Source organism: Vombatus ursinus, unplaced genomic scaffold, assembly GCF_900497805.2.
Source record: "Vombatus ursinus unplaced genomic scaffold, bare-nosed wombat genome assembly UNPS02014799.1, whole genome shotgun sequence".
Taxonomy (NCBI): Eukaryota; Metazoa; Chordata; class Mammalia; order Diprotodontia; family Vombatidae; genus Vombatus; species Vombatus ursinus.
The window spans coordinates 25,861,885-25,878,510 of NW_020954577.1; the positions used below are offsets into that span (position 1 = coordinate 25,861,885).

Here is a 16,626-nt window from a genome sequence, read left to right on the forward strand (position 1 = left end):
TTGTAAGCTACTTGAAAGCAAGGATCACTTGATTTCTGACTTCCTATCCCCAGTACCTAGCATATGGAGTGGCAGAGGAGAGGCTGAAACTGATGATTGCCAGCTTGATTGAAAGTACTTTCAAAATGTACAATAAATTGATAGACAAATTATGTCACACATGTTATATGTGTGTATATGCATACATGTATGCGTATGTGTATGTGGCCACTAAACCTACATAGAGCTCCCTGAGGGCCACATACTGACTTAGAAAATCGCGCATAAAAGTTATCTATGTTCTACTGTATTTTTACCTATTTCAATTTCATTTTCACCTGGTTCTACTGCACTAGGGAGTGTTGCCTGGTGGGCCACGCGTGTTTGAAACCTTTGAACTGGAGAATCCATCAAATGGTCTGGAAGAGATTTTCCGCTTTGTCCACACTGAAGTCAGTCAATGCCTGTAACCCTGACTTCATTTCTTTGGATAATTACTGCAGCTAAAGGCCTTCCTTTCTCTCTCACCTCTCTACATCATCTGATACTGTTGACTCCTCTTGAGTTGATGTGACTCTGCTCTCTCTCTTAGTTCTCCTTCTACCAAACTGCTCCTCCTTGGTCTCCTTCACTGGATCTTCACTCTACGTGCGGATGCCGCCCACGGCTCTATTCTGGGCCTTCTCTTCTCTCCGTATATCAGCTCCCATTTATCACCTCTAGACAGATAATCCTCAAATCTACATATCTTACCCTCATCCTTCTCCAAGCTCCAGTCCCAAATCACAAATAACCTATTAAACATTCCAAAATTTATGTCCTTTAGTCATTCCAAACTCAACTTATTCAAAATGCAACTCGCTACCTTCCCCTACTCCTCCAGCCAGTTACTGTTCTGAACTTCCGTGTTACTACCAAGGGCACAACCATCCTGCTAGTCATCCGGGCTCACAACTTCAAGGTCATACTTGACTCCTCTCTCTTTCCCATCCAACCCACTTATCCAGTTGCCATCTCTTACTGTTTCTACCACCCCAGCATCTTTCACATTCATTTTTTTCCTCCGATCACAAAGCTACCGGTTGAGGGCCTCATCACCTCTCACCTGGCCTATGGTAATATTCTTAATTCAAGGTGTAGCTAGGTGGTGCAGTGGATAGAGCACTGGCCCTGGAGTCAGGAGGATCTGAATTTAAATCTGGCCTCAGGCACTTGACACTTCGCAGCTGCGTGACCCTGGGCAAGTCACTTAACTCCAACTGCCTTGCCAAAAAAAAAAAAAAATTCTTAATTGATCTCCCTGTCTCCATTTTCTACATGGATCTCCAACTCACCCTCTACACAGCTGCCAAAGTGATTTCCCTTAAATGCAGGTCTGACCATGTCATTCCCTGGATCAACACCAATGCGAGTGGCTGTCTAGCACCATTGGGATCAAAGAGAAGGTCTCCTCCCGGGCACTGAAAGCTCTTCACAGCCTGGCCCCAACGTCCTTTGTGCCCTCATGACATGTCACAACCCTTCCCTCACTCTACGGTGTAGCCAAACTGGTCTTCCTGCTGTTGTTCCACATATGAGGCACGCTACCTTCAATTTTAATGCGCCAGCTAGGCCTGGAATGCACTCGTCCTCTCCTCTTCCCTCCCCCCACTTCTTGTTTCCTTGAGGACTCCGATTAAGCACCACCTTCTACAAGGGCCTTTTCTGACTTCCTTCCACCCTCGGATGCTAGTGTAATCTCCCTAAAAAGGACACAAAAAACCCACCTTGTATCTATTGTGTATGTAAGTACCCATGTAAGTACATGCTTGCCTCCCCTGATAGAATGCAAGCTTCTGGAGGGCAGGCACCATTTCACATTTGCCTTTGTATCTCTGGGTGTCCTGCACAATGCCTGGCGCCTAGTAGAGGCTGAATAAATGCCTGCTGAGTTATTGACTAGATCTTGCAAGAAGAGAGAAACTATAGGAAAAGAAAAGTGGCAAGACAGAAATCTTCCTTAAGTTAGTAAAAAGATTTTCATTCTTAAGACAATGATCTAAAAAAATTATATTTTAACTTTTTCTAATCAAGTTTTTGTTTTATTTTTATTTATTTATTTATTTTTTTGCTTAGGCAGTTGGGGTTAAGTGACTTGCCCAGGGTCACACAGCTAGTAAGCGTCAAGTGTTTGGTCTGAGGCCGGATTTGGACTCAGGTCCTCCTGACTTCAGGGCCAGTACTCTATCCACTGCGCCACCTAGCTGCCCCGAGAAGTTTTTTTTTTAAATTACTATTATGATATATTTTTTAAAAACACAATCCTAGGAAGATTGAACTTACCCATAAGTGCTATTCATGGGGGTGAGTTCCCATATTACTCTGCACAGGGATGCATGAAAGACATGATTAATTTTATTTGACTTAGCATGCTAATTTATTTGACTTAGCATGACTATATAAATGACTCTCAGCAATGACTCTATAAAAGGTAGTTGAAATTTGGGACATACATTCCACAGACAGAATGAGGCTGAGATCTACATTTACTTTATTTAATTAAAAGAAGAATTCTATTTGAAGCTTCTAGTAACTCCATGCAAACCATAATACCTACTTGAGAAGTTCTATTAGCCGTTCTTCAAGGTATTTCTTAGTTTTGTTCAGATCATCCAAATTGGCTAGCATCTGCTGTTCATTTTTTTCTCGATCTGCCATCTCCTGGTTGAGCTTGTCCCAATGTTCTTGGACCTTTGCATCTGATTTTTTGAGTTCCTTTTGCATCCTAAAAAAGGAATTCAAAGATTGTTTGAAATCAGTTCTCACTCCTACAGCCTCACACTAACCACTTCTAGCATATTATACAAGGTCTAGTGAAGCCAGGGTTCCCTGCAACCACTACAGTGGCCCTTCCCTTCCAATAAGAGTGTTTGACTTTTTTATAAATGCAGTGATGCTCTCAGTGCTGTCTCAGCTAGCAGTTTTATGCCTTCGTTCACTGGCCTTTTGTAGACTCACATCTTGGCCAATTCCTTTCTGGAATTATTACGTGTAAAACTATCAGATGCAGAGGAAATTCTGGGAGACTAAGCCTTGCTCGATACTATGAGATTAAGCTCCAGGTCTGCTAAAATCTCCTTCAGAACAGCATACTGTGATATGCCTGTACTACGCCATTTTTCTTACTCTATAATTTAACTCTCTATAACTACCTTATCTTCATCTTTCTCCAAGGTAAAGAGATCTCCAAATGGATCCATAAAAGCACATTGCTCTACAAGGCATTCCCAACAAACCTAAGTCTTATTTCACGTTGCCTCCCTCCTTGGATTTACATATCCAGCCAAACTGCACTGGCTAACCCCATCCCTGCCTTTGCTAATGCCATTCCCTAATTCCTGGAATATCTCCTTCACTCCTAACATCATCTGTTCAATACTTATTCCTCTTAGAAAGCCCAACTCAAATGTCTCTTCGTCTACGACACCTACTTGAGCAAACCTCTAGTCAGCAATGACATCCCCTTTCCAATGATTTAAATGGTGTTCTGCCCCTCTCTTATGTACTTACCACGTATTATTTTATATTACAGTTATTTGTGTACATGTCACATCTCTCCCTCACACATACACCCCAGTCCATCAGAGCAGGAATTATGTGTATCTAAAATTTGTATCTTCCCCAGTACCTAACATAGTGCTATGTATGCAGTTGTAGCTTCATAAGTGTTTGATGAATAACTTAATTTTTATCAGCCAAAGAGGAGGCAAGTCCTGAATGGGGTCTATATACCACTGCAGATTTATAATATTTAAAAACAGAGCAGAGAAAAATATTTTGGGTGCTATATATCCCAAAAAGTAGACTTCTAGTGTCTCCTGTGGTGATAGGCCTGGGTAAAGGAGGTTTGGAACAGGGTTAGAGGAGAATTAAGACATTCGCATGTTCTCAGGAAAATGTGATTTCCTTTTTGTGTCAAATTGAATTGTAATATGAAAATACACACTGTTAAGTCTTTTTTAATTAGATATTTTATAAGGCCCTGAAGTTTAAAGATTGGTACAGTCTTTGAACTTACTGGGTAAAAGTCAGGAACTGTGAGTTCTATCCAAGCACAAAAGAGCTTGAGCTCTGCCCCCCCCACCCCCAGCCCATGCAAAATTTAAAGGGCACACATTTCAGGGCCATGAAAGGAATGGAGAGCATGATCCGCATAACTGCTAGAGACCCAGGAGGCTAGCATCCAAAGTCAAAGCTGGCTTTCCTCCAGGCTGATGGCTAACCTTTGACAACACCACACTTAACACTGTGGTGTGACATTTTACACAGGAAATAACAATGGGGGCAGAGAGATACACGGCTTTAGTGTGAAAATGTAAACATCCCCCCAACCTCTTATTCCCTTCTAACTGTGCTGGCACCCAGGTCACTCCACTGAGCATCCTGAAGCATCCTCTTTCCCAGATAAGAAGACTCCTTTAGAACAAACCACAATGGACCGTAACACTCCTCAGCCTGATGTGATGGTGAATTTTCCATAGTTACTGGAGCAGGCAAGCTGGGCTTGGTGTGTTGTGGAAAGACTCGACTAAGAAATGTGAAACCCAGTGCTTCCTGACTTCCTGGTTCTTATACCAAGAAAGCTTCCCCTGGTAAAGGCCAGAAGTCATTTGTTTTCTGTTCTCTTTTTCATCTGCACCCTCTGTTCTCTGACAGCACTACAGAGCCAAGGGAGAGGGAGAAACAACCTTTCCAAACTGGCATTCAGGGCTGCGACTTCCTCTTCCTTCGCTATGACAGTAGCTTGGTACTTGGCCAGTTGTTCCATTGAGCGCTCCAATTCCTTCCCCAAACCTGCTTCCATAGCCTAACAAATGAGATCAAGAAACAACCAACAAAATTATCCAAATCAGAAAGCCCAATTTTCAGAGAACACAAATGAGATGCCTGCTGTGTCACCGTTGAAAAGGAGATGAAAGGAACCAGAATGGGAGGTGTGATGATGACAGAGAGATGAGAAAGAGGTAGACAAGAGGGGCTGACATAAGAGTGAATGAAAGTAGGCTGGAAAACACAGGCCATGGACAGCCAGCATCTAGCCACATCCACTTCTCGACATACAGATGACTTTAAACACCGAACAATGAGTTTCAAACTGATAAATGAAAATTTCACAGTGAGACTCAATAGCCAGACTTGCAAATCATCACAAACAGAGTGAGGATTTGTGAGAAGGCGAGATGCCACAAGAAAAGTATACAAATAGCTTCAGGCTATCTCAGGCTGATCTGATGCATGGCTACAGAGGCCAGCCACTTCACCACCCCCGGACCCCACTGGCCCCAGAGTCACCTATCATGAGGTTCCTTCTGTGCTCTCTGGGAGAGAAACCCAGGCCTACCTTCAGCTTTGCAGTCTCCTCTTCGGCTGCCCTTAGCTGCCCATCTTTTTCTTCCAGTTGACCCTTTAGATTCTTACACTCTTCACTCACTGCCTGGTATGGGCAAGATAGGAAATATTGAAGTGGTAGACACAGCTGAAAGGTCCTAACCTCTGGTACAAACGATTCCTTCCTTTGTCTAAGTTTGCTGCTTCTAGGGAGGGGCCACCTCAGAAAACCACCCCCTGGGTCACCCAAGGCCATCAGCCAATTGAATCCTATAGGCATGGTGATCACACCAGCCTTGACCTTTAACTATAATGCTTAGTGCAGATTTTGGCCCTGGATTCCAAGGACAAGGTTCTATTTTCTTTAACAAGTCAAAAATGTAAAAGAAATATAAGGCGTGCTTATGACCTTAAGTTAGGACACACATACCGGAGAGGCAGGTGGGCAGCTGCCAAACTGGAGTAAGGCTAGGATCTGACATCAAACCTCCTATTTGTCTTGTCACATACCTGATTTTTAACTCCAGGATTTTAATTCTGTAGATAGTTAGATATACAGCAGCTGCAGACCTCTCCAATCCCAAAGTTTTTATTAAAACAAGTCAGGACATTTTTCAGAAACTATAACCATAACCTGGTGGAATAGAACATCCAGTCCCATGGGCCTTCAGGTGAATCAATCAAGATAGAGGCCAAGTGTTATCTTTAGACACCTGGACATACCAACTTAATGGCATAGTGGATAGAGTGCTGGGCCTGGAGTCAGGAAGATCCAAGTTCAAATGCGGCCTCAGACACTTACGAGCTGTGTGACCCTGCTCAAGTCACTTAACCCAATTCTGCGTTTAGACTTTGTGGAGAACAAGATTTGGACAGAGATGTATTTCCCTAGTAACATGAAATATTTGGTTGCGATTAGACATTTGAGAAGGACAGACGGGCTTCGTCTGGGGTATTAGATGCCTCTTAAACCCAAAGAGCCCATGGGTTTATCAGAAGGAGGTTGCAGCTCCCGGTCACAAGTCACAGAAACCTTAACTCTGGGATAATATCTGCTAATTACCTTGAGCTTGGCTTGGCAGTTCATGATCTCTGTGCTCATCTGGAATTTCACTGTGGAGAGCTCTTCTTGACCAGCCTCCCGCAAACTCCGGGCTTGCTTCTCGACCAGGCTCAGCTGGCTTTGCAGGTTGGGCAGCATGCGGGCACTCTCCTGGGCCACCTTCAGTTTCTCCTGCAGGCTCTCCGTTTCCTTCCTGAGCCCTTCCAACTCCCGCTGGAGGCCTTCACGTTCCCTGGAAGCCCTCTCTTCAGCCTCCTCGAGCCTCTGGGAGGCCTGGGCAAGCTTCTCTCCGACCTGCGCCTTCTCTGCCGTCAGAGCACAGACCTGAATGCCGAGCTCGGCCATGTCTGTGTTGGCCCGGTGGAGCTGCTCCTGGACCTCGGCATGCTCCAGCTGGGCCAGCTCGGTGTCCTGTTTGGCCCGGGACAACTCTTCCCGGAGCTGCCTCTCCCGCTCAGCCCTTTGCCGGGCCTCTCCGTCCTTCTCCTCCTTCAGCACGTGCTCCCTCTCTGTGCACTGGAGCAGCTCCTGCACGTGAGTCCTGTTGAGGCCCTCATTCTGCTCCTTCAGCTGCTGGACCAGGCTTCTGTTCTCCTCCAGGAGGGTCTCCGCCACCTCCAGCCGGCTCTGGGCCTTCTCCTGGCCTTCCAGGGCCCTTTGCAGCTTGGTTCGGAGCTCGACCACCTCTGCCTGCGACCTCCTGGCCTCATTCTGGTGGATCTCCAGCTGCTTCTGCATCAGCACCAGATGGGAAGCTGGCTCTTGGGTCCCTTTCTCCCAGTCCAGGCTTTGCTCCAGCTGGGCTGTTTTCTCCATCATTCCCTTTTCTAGGCCGAGGCCCTCAATCAGCTGGGTCTGATGCCGGCACGTGCTCCTCAGGCCCTTCATCTCCTCCTCGTGGGCCTTGACTTGCCTCTGATACCTCTCCACCTCTGCCCGCAGCTGCCGGCACTCGCCCTCCTTGCTCTGGACGGCCGCCTCCTTCTCAGCCACCTGGGCCTTCATGGTCTCCTTGGCCTTCTTCACGGCGAGGAGGCTCCTCTCCATCTGGTCACCAATGTGGCGGATGCTGGCCTGCTCTGCTTCCAGGGAAGCCAGGGAGCCCTTGATAGCTGCCTCGCGCTGCCTCAGGTCTTCGTAATCCACCTGCAGGGCCTTGAGCTTGTCCTCGAGGATCTGGTTTCTGTGGAGGGCACTCTGAAGTTCCTCATCCCGCTGCCTGTTTCCCGCCTGGAGCTCCTCCTCCTCCTTCTCACTGACGGACACCTCGCCGCCCGGGCCCCGGAGCGGGGCCGCTCCCAATTGCGACGAGGCACTGGCCTCCTGGGGTCCCTTCCGTTGCTCTCCCCGTTTCTGCCCGGCCTGAAGCAGGAGGGAGTCCCCCGAGGTCAGCTCCTTGCTCTTGTCCCCGGCAGCACCAAGCTCCCGGCTCTGCTGCCCAGTGACGTATTCCAGCTCCCCCACCTTCTGGTGGAGACGGTCTCGGTCACTGAGCAGCTGTTTCTGCTGCTCTTCCAGATCGCTTACACGCTGGTTCGCCTGGGACAACTGGGCTTCGAGGAGCTGGAGCTGCCTGGTCAGGGATTTGGTCTCGTCTCCATGAAGCCTCTCTTCCTTTCTTAACTCCTCCAATTCCTTTTCAAGAGACCTTGAGCTCGCCAGGGATTCTGTGAGCCGGAGCTGGAGATCAGTCACTTCCTTCCCTTTTGATGACAGTTCTTCCCGTAAAGGCTCCATCTCCTTGACTAAGCCCTCCAGGTCACTGAGCAGCTTCCTGTTTTCTTCTCGGGAGCTAGTGGCCAAAATGCTGAACTTGGACTCAAGCTCTCCGTGGGCCTCCTCCTTCTGTTTTAACTCCTTGGTCAGCCTCTCCAGCTCCACCACTTGCTTCTCCACTAGATCCTGGAGGTCCTGGGAGAAGGTGACTTGATCGGATGCCTGCCGGCCCCTCACGTCCATCACTGTGTCTCCTTCCGCCACTGTCTCCAGGTTCCTCTGCTCAGCCGTGGCCAGCTTGGCCTGGAGGTCAGCAATGCACTGGTCTTTCATGGTGGTGGCGGCCCAGGCCGTCTCCAGCTGCTGCACCAGGGGCTGTAATTTTGACTCCAGATGTTGCAGGGTTGAGTGGTATTCCTTTTTATTTTCAGCTGTGCCCAGCTCCAACGTCTTCAGACACTCCTGTAGCTCCTGCAGGGTGCTCTGAGTTGACTGGGAGATGAGACACTCCTTCTGGAGCTCGGCCACCCTTTGGGTTAGCCGGGCATTCTCCTCTGTCAGGCCTCTTCCCTTCTCCTGCTCTGCCTGGAGGCTCGCGGCCTTCCTCAGTTCCTGGTTCTCCCTCTCTAACTGCTGCAGGCGATCCTGAAGCTCCTTTTCCCTTATCTCTAAATGGTCCAGCTCTACACGCATTTCATCGAACCCTTCCAGGGCCTCTGCGTTCATGGAGCTGTTCACATCAAAGCTGGAAGCCAAGTCTTGAGTCTGGGGAAACAAAAGCAGAATATATATATATATATATATATATATGCGCAAACATTAGTACATCTTCAGGAGGACCAAGCAGCTAACTGTGGAAGTGAAAAGCAGGGGAGATTAAATGGTGAAAGATGACCACTGGAGACAGCAAGATGGCACAGTAGATAGAATGCTGGTCCTGGAGTCAGGAAGACTTGAGTTCGAACTGACCTCAGACACTTACTAGCTGTGTGATCCTGGACAAGTCATTTACCTTTCCTCAATCTTAGTTTCCTCAGCTGTTAAATCAGTATAATAACAGCACCTACCCCACAGGGTCACTGTAAGGATCAAATGAGTTTAAATATGTAATGTGCTTTGCAAATGTTAAGGCACTAAAGTAACAAATTCTACCTATTATTAACATTACTACCTCATTCAAAAAATTTATTCTTTATTAAAATAATTCTCCTACCAGCCCTGTCTACATTTGAGGCTGGGGAAACAGAAGCACAGATCAAACATCCAGTGACTCAGAACCGGAGATTCTGATGCCTGTTACCTCTGGGTGGCTCACCTGTCCCCTACTGAATCCCCCGAGGGCGGAGCTTCTGCCTCCTCCTTGAGCCCTGATGTAGCAGACTGTGCCCAGCACAGAACGGGGAGTAAACTCATTTAAGAAACTTCCCCTTTAGGTCCCTAAACTGAATGTGACCCTCTTACATAAACAAATGAACTTTATAGAATTGTGTTCCCCTCTAACATCTTACTAATAACGCCTGAAAAGATTTTAAAAAGTCTTCCTCCTTTCTTAGCACAGATATTGGAGTGGTCTGCCATTTCCTTCTCTGGCTCATTTTACACATAAGGAAACTGAGGCCAACAGGGGGAAGTGACTTGTCCAGGATCACAGAGCTAGGAAGTGTCTGAGGTTAGATTTGAACTCAGGTCCTCCTGACTCCAAGGCCAGCACTCTATCCCACTGCATTTTATGCTTGATAGTGATCTTCCACTATTAGTCAATTTCTATATAATTTCCCCTATCCTCATATGTTACTGTACTGAAGTTGTGTCTTCTGTCATTATAATACATGTAGATTTCTAGATGCTCAAGGAAGTAGCAGAGACAAACACGCTTCATTTTGTTTGTTTTGATTATAAAATGGGTCTTTGCACTGTGTTTCAAAAACCTCTGAAGAAAGATTCAGAAGCCCCTACAAGGGAACAGGGAGTAGAGAGGAGAGCTCTTCAGCTCTTCAATGCCTCTCAGGCCTCAGATCATGATTCATTTCTAAGATCATCAAGTCACGCCAATAAGCACTTATTAAGTGACTACTGTACGCTGGGTGCTGTGCCATGTGGAAGAGCCCATCTGAATGCCTCCGATTAAACAGACAGGGAAAGGGCAGGCTCCTGTGCAATTACCTGCAGATAGCTGCTCACCAGACTGCTCATACTTGAACTCCGACTTGGGGGTTTCCACAAGTATGCTGACGATCCAAGGGAGGCCAGAGTCCTCCTGCGAACCACAAGAAAGACGCTGTTACCTAAACAGGAAGCCACAGAGATCTTTCCCTCAAGTGTCTTACTGAGCTTCATCTCTACATGACCATCTCTCTGCTTCCTGGATGCCCATGGATCAATGATACTTATCAAGGCATATGTCACATTCACAAAGCAGAACGGAGCCCCTGGAGGGCAGGGGCTGGTTGGTTTTTGTCTCTGTATTCCTGGCACACAGCTCAGTGGCTCGAATGCAGCGTCTCGTTTGGTCAAAGTGCGATGAACTGAACTGCATGGGACCAAGGCAGATGCTGAATGTAATCAGGCAAAAAGACACTTCCTGCCTCAAAGAGCTTTCAAGTTAGCCTGGAGTCACAAACCATGGGGAAAGGGGTGAAGACATTTCACAAAGGTTTTGTGATAGCTCTGCTACTATTAAAACAACAAATTTCCATTTCAAGAAAACCTCTGTAATAAATTCTACCCATGGTTTTCAAAGCTCCACCGCTTTTCTCAGTTTCCTTCTAGGTTTTCTTTGGTTCTCTGCTGTGCATTTTAAAATTTTTTTTCCCTCCCACCACCCACCCCTTGCCCTAGAGAAGGATACAATAAAACACGAATATATAAACATATACCTGTGATCTATAAACACACACATACATAGATACACATAGACATATATGCAAGACCATACTATGCATATTCTATGTGTCAGTTTTCTCTGGAGATGGATAGCATCTTCCTTCATAGGTCTGTCCTTCCATGTTTTCCTAAATCAACCAACTCATCATTTCTTATATCACAACAGTATTCCATCACAATCATATACACACAGCTTGTTTAGCCATTCCCCAATTGAAGGGTATCTATCATTTTAGCCAATCTGACAGGTGTGAAGTATTGCCTCAGAGTTGTTTTAATTGGCATTTCTCTAATCAAAAATGATGTAGAGCATTTTTTCATATGATTATATATCATTCTGGTTTCTTCACTGAAAAACTGCCTGTTCATAACCCTTGACCATTTATCAACTGTGGTATGACCTGTATTCTTACAAATTTGACAAAGTTCTTTACATAATTGAGAAATGAGACCTAAACAATACTGCATAATATTGGTGACAGTGTAGTTTCTCTATTATTCTCTTTTAATTAAATCTATTTTAGCGTTAGCTTTGTCCAAGATCATGATTACTACTACTGCTTTTTTTACATGACAAATTCTACTCCAGCCCTTTATTTTAATTCTGCGTGTATCTCTCATTTTTATTGTTTCCTGAAAGAGACGTATGGTTGAATTCAAATGTTTAATCCATTCTGCTATCCATTTCTGTTTTATGGGTGAATTCATCCCATACACATTCAAAGTTATAATTACTTGCTGTTTATTTCCCTCCATCCTATTTTTCCTCACTATCCTTCTTACCCCATTTACCCTACCCTTCCTCACTCCTTTAACTGACTTCTACTGGCTACCCTGCCCTCCTATTCCTATTCCTTAATCTACTGACCCCATCCTCTCCCCCCATCCTCCACCTTAATCTATTTATCTAAGTTTCCCCTTTATCGCCTCCCCCTCCTGATTCTTACTCTACACACCCTTCTAAAATTCCCTCCCATATCCTATCCCCTCACCCTCTTACTTCTTTCTAAATTTAGAAGACTTTTATACCTTTCTAGATGGATATGTTGTTTCCTTTTTAACCCATTCCCAATGAAAGTAAGATTCCAGCACTACCCACCCTCCCCCTACTAGCTTCTTCTGTATCAGTTTTTCCTTTCATGCCTCCTGTGTATGAGATAATTATTCCTTTTACCTCTCCCTGCATGGTTTTATTTTTTAGAATCACTCCATCATACACAGCTCAGTCCAAGCCTTTCTTTCAAACTACCCAAATAATGACAGTCATGAAAGTACTAATAACATTTTCACATATAAGAAGTAAACAGTTTGACCTTATTGAGTCCCTTATAATTGGTCTTTAATGTTTACCTTATATTTCTCCTGGATCTTCTATGTCAAATTTTCCATTAAGTTCTGCTCTTTTTATCACAAATATGTGAAAATCTTTCAATTCGTTAAATGTACTTTTTTTTTTTTTCCATTCAGGATTATACCTAACTTTGCCAGGTAAGTTATCCTTGGTCATAACCCTAGCTCTTCTGCTCTACAAAATATACATTCCAAGATCTACGGTCCTTCCACATAGTAGCTGCTAGGTCTTGTGTAATCCTGATTACAGCTCCACAATATGTAATTCTTTTTTTCTGTTGCTTCCAATATTTTCTCCTTAATCTGGGAGCTTTGAAATTTGCTTATGACATTACTATAATTTTCCCCCTGGGATCTCTTTCAAGTGATTGGTGGAATTTTTCTATTTCTGCTTTACCTTATTGTTCTAGAACCTTAGGGCAATTTTCCACAATAACTTCTTATAATATTGTATCAAGCTGCCCAACTATTCTTATATTGTCTCTCCTCGATCTGTTCTCCAGATAAATTGTCTTTTTGACAAGATGTTTCACTTTCTCTTCTATATTTCATTCTTTCGAATTTGTTTTATTTCTTGGTATCTTATAATGTCATTAGCTTTCCCTTGCCCAATTCTAGTTTTCTTTTTTTGTTTGTTTGTTTTTTTTTGGCTAGGCAATGGGATTAAGTGACTTGCCCAAGGTCACACAGCTAGTAAGTGTTATGTGTCTGAGGCCGGATTTGAACTCAGGTCCTCCTGAATCCAGGGCCAGTGCTCTATTCACTGTGCCACCTAGCTGCCCCTCCCAATTCTAGTTTTCAAGGAATTATTTTCTTTCTTAAGTTTTTGATTCTCTTTTTCCAGTTGGTTGACTTTCTTTTCATAATTTTCTTGATTTTCTTGGATTGTTCCTTTTTTTTTTTCCTAACTTTTCCTCAATCTCTCTTAATTGACTTTTAAAGTCTTTTTTGAGTTCTTCCAAGAACTCTTTTTGGGGCTTGGGACCATTTGACATTTCTCACTGAAAAAGGAGTGGCTTTTTTGGCTCCACTATCTTCCTCTGAATATGAACCCAGATCTTCTCTATCCCCATAGTAGTTATCTATGGGCGGGTTCTTCCTCCTTTGCTTACTCATTTTTATTTTTATTTTATTTTTAGCAGCTTATTATTATTATTATTATCAAATTCTAATCCCAAGGTGTGGGGAATGATGCCCCAGGCCACAGGTCCTTCTGTTATTTTCTAAGCTCTGTCCTGGGCCCAACCTTGGGCTCTCCTCTCTACCCCTAAGCCACAGCTAAGGCCCCCAGCCACGCAGTCCTATAAATGTTCTTGCTCCCTTTGATTCCTCTGGTGGCTGCAAACTCCATCTGTCCTCTATGCCTGGGAACCAAAACCAGGGACTCTGCTCTCCTGAAAGTGTCCACAGCCATCAGGGTCCCTGCCTTTCTGCTACTACACGCACCAGGTATGTGCCAGTTCTTTCTCCTCCACAACTGCAGCCTGGGGCCACACCTGGTCAGCACAGCTGTGCTTGGCATCCCTTGACAGTAGAAGATCCTTAAATATTCTCCTACTCAGCTGCTGGACTGCCACACTGCCCTGAGGCTGAGGCTGAGGCCGCCTCCCTACCCAGCCGCCCCTAGGGCTTACTGTTTGTTGATTCTGCAGAGTCCGCCTGGAGGTGTTTGTACTTCACTCAGTATTACCACATGACAAAACCTCTCTGTCTTCTGGTATATGATTGTGATGGAATATGACTACAATATAAGAAATGGTGAGCTGGCTGATTTTACAATAACATGGAAAGACTTGGACCTATGAAGGGAGATGCTACCCACCTCCAGAGAAGGAATGGTCAAAAAGAAATATGTTTAGTATGGTCTTACATACATGTATGTACATAGATATATATGTATATGTATATATTTGTATTTAGTTGCAGCCTTCTCTAGGGTGGAGTGGGGAGAAAGGGAGAAAAAAAGTAAAAAGTACGCAGCAGAGAACAAAAGAAAACTTAGAAGGAAGCACAGAAAAGCAACTCTGAAAACAATGTATAATAATTATTACATAGTTCTTTTAAAAAAAAGTTAATTTAACAGTTTGAAATGGAATTGTTATATTTCCAATCCTCTATGTTCTGTTGTGTACATGGAAATGGTTTTTTTTTCCTTTCCTGTTTTGTATTCAAGTTTAAAATGAGTAAAAAATTAAAAAAAGGAAAAAAACCATCTCCGCCAACATGCCCGTTAGACTTCCAGGGAATCATATGTCTTTTTTGAAACGAGTTTACTGCCTGTTCTAGGGTAGAAACTAGTCCTACTACATCAGTGTTGAAGGACCAGGAAGGAGGAGACAACGTCCTAATGAGATTCGGGTGAAGAGGAGTCAGGTGGATGAGAAGATCAGCATCACCCAAGGAGCTGAGAATGACTACCACCACCCAGTCTACCGCCCACATTCATCTTGTGCAGTAACTCTTACCCAGCAGGAACCTTGCTAATTAACACATTCCTGCTCTAAAAGCATCTTCTTCTTTATTAGCCCTTCAGCCACATTACTTTAAAGGTATTTACAGTCCCTTACAGAAAAGAACTTTTGCAAGCCCTTTTTTTTCCAGCAGGTCTTCATAATGACCTTATAAACATGGTGGGGATGCTCATTTATGCAAATAAGTGAAAGTCCTATGAGCCCCAGTGAAACGAGACAATATAAATTAAAGTCAGTCGCTGTACAGACACATCTTCATCTGTATATACTGAACAGTTAATGAAGCTTGTACCAGACCAGGCTTTTCATCTGCTTTATTTTATCAATGTTCTCTATAATACTAGTAAAATCAGCAGAGGGGATAACTGGAAAGTGTTATATCATTTACATAGCATGAGCGTCGCCCTGGAGAGATTATCGTTAATCTTTTGAAACCATAAAGTAACAAAAGCAAACAATTCTCCAAAGTACCTTGCAAACGTTGGCCAACCGGCGTCCAAATCATAACCCCTGGAAGCCAGATCAAACTGGACCTCTGTGAGCTCATACAGTTGGCCAACAATGTCGGAGCTCATTTTAGGCTTCAGGAATGGGCTTCTTGCATAGTACCAGTCACTGAGGAGAAGATGAAAGAGCATAGATCAAAACCAGAATCAACAAACGCATTAAGTCCATTTTCCCAATGTGTCTCATGGGCATGCTATCATGGCTATCCTCATCAATTAAAAAGCCAAGTTGCCAAATAAGCCTGTATCTTAATAAGGAAAAAAAAAAAAGAAAACAAAGGTGTGTAGCATAGTAGAAAGGGACCTGATGGTACCAGGAAGATCTGGGTTCAAGTCCCTCCTTTGATACACCCTAGATTTGTGACCTTGGACAAGTCACTGAACCTCTATTACTCGAGACAACTCTCTAAGACTGTAAGTTTCAGAGAAGGCACTACTTACATTGGTAGATGGAGTTTCCTCACCTGGGAGTTTCATATGCCAATGAACTCGCAGATCTAGGCCCTATCTCTATCTGTATTCATCACAGAAAGGTGTACTCAAATACAGACCACTTTTTAGACAAGAAATATGCAATAATCACAATTACACATCAATAAAGGTTTCCATGCATAAGTTCCTTTCTTTAACAAAAAGAAAAAAGATAAAGAACTACCCTTTCCTCCTCTCCAAATCAAAATGATCCAACCTGTTGCTGATTAGACCAGTTTAAGAGCAAAGGTCTCAAATATTTAGGTGAAATTAAATGTTATTTGTACTTTAAACTGTCAATGGAACAGTTTCACTTGATTTGCAATGAACCAGAACTAAAACTCATGAGGTTTTATTCTACCTATTGACCTCAATTTCAACTAAAGCCCCATACTGGAGACTGTTTTGGCAAACATGATTCTAGGTTTTTCAAAGTCTTTGCTAAATGGTCCTCAATCTCTGGCAGTTCCTCCCAAACTTGACATGCTTTAGGTCCAATATTCAATAAACATTTATTAAGTGCCTACTATGTGGCATGGGCAGCTAGGTGGCCATGTAGATAAAGTGTCAGGCCTGGAGTCAGGAAGACCTGAGTTCAAATCCAGACTCAGATACTTACTAGCTGTGTGACCCTGGGCAAGTCACTTGACTTCTGTTTGCTTAGGAGGAAATTAGGTGGTTCAGTGCATAAAGTTCTGGGCCTGAAGGCAGGAAGATCTGAGTTCAAATCAGGCCTCAGACACTTGTGACCCTGGGCAAGTCACTTAAGTCCTGCCAGCATGAAAAACTGGAGAAGGAAATGGCAAACCACACTAGCATC

The 16,626-nt window shown here is 44.2% G+C and overlaps 1 protein-coding gene across 7 annotated transcripts in view; it reads right to left on the reverse strand.

Moving 5' to 3' along the window:
* Positions 1–16,626, reverse strand: part of FYCO1 (FYVE and coiled-coil domain containing 1) — a 103,117-nt gene that overhangs the window by 50,716 nt on the left and 35,775 nt on the right. For all 7 annotated transcript variants that reach the window (XM_027872200.1, XM_027872195.1, XM_027872197.1 and 4 more), the window contains exons 6-11: positions 15,301–15,444; positions 10,289–10,382; positions 6,410–8,890; positions 5,360–5,452; positions 4,707–4,825; positions 2,576–2,743 (exon numbers count right to left, since the gene is read on the reverse strand). In XM_027872200.1, coding sequence (XP_027728001.1) covers positions 2,576–2,743; positions 4,707–4,825; positions 5,360–5,452; positions 6,410–8,890; positions 10,289–10,382; positions 15,301–15,444 — 3,099 coding nt within the window. The remainder of the gene's footprint in view (positions 1–2,575; positions 2,744–4,706; positions 4,826–5,359; positions 5,453–6,409; positions 8,891–10,288; positions 10,383–15,300; positions 15,445–16,626) is intronic.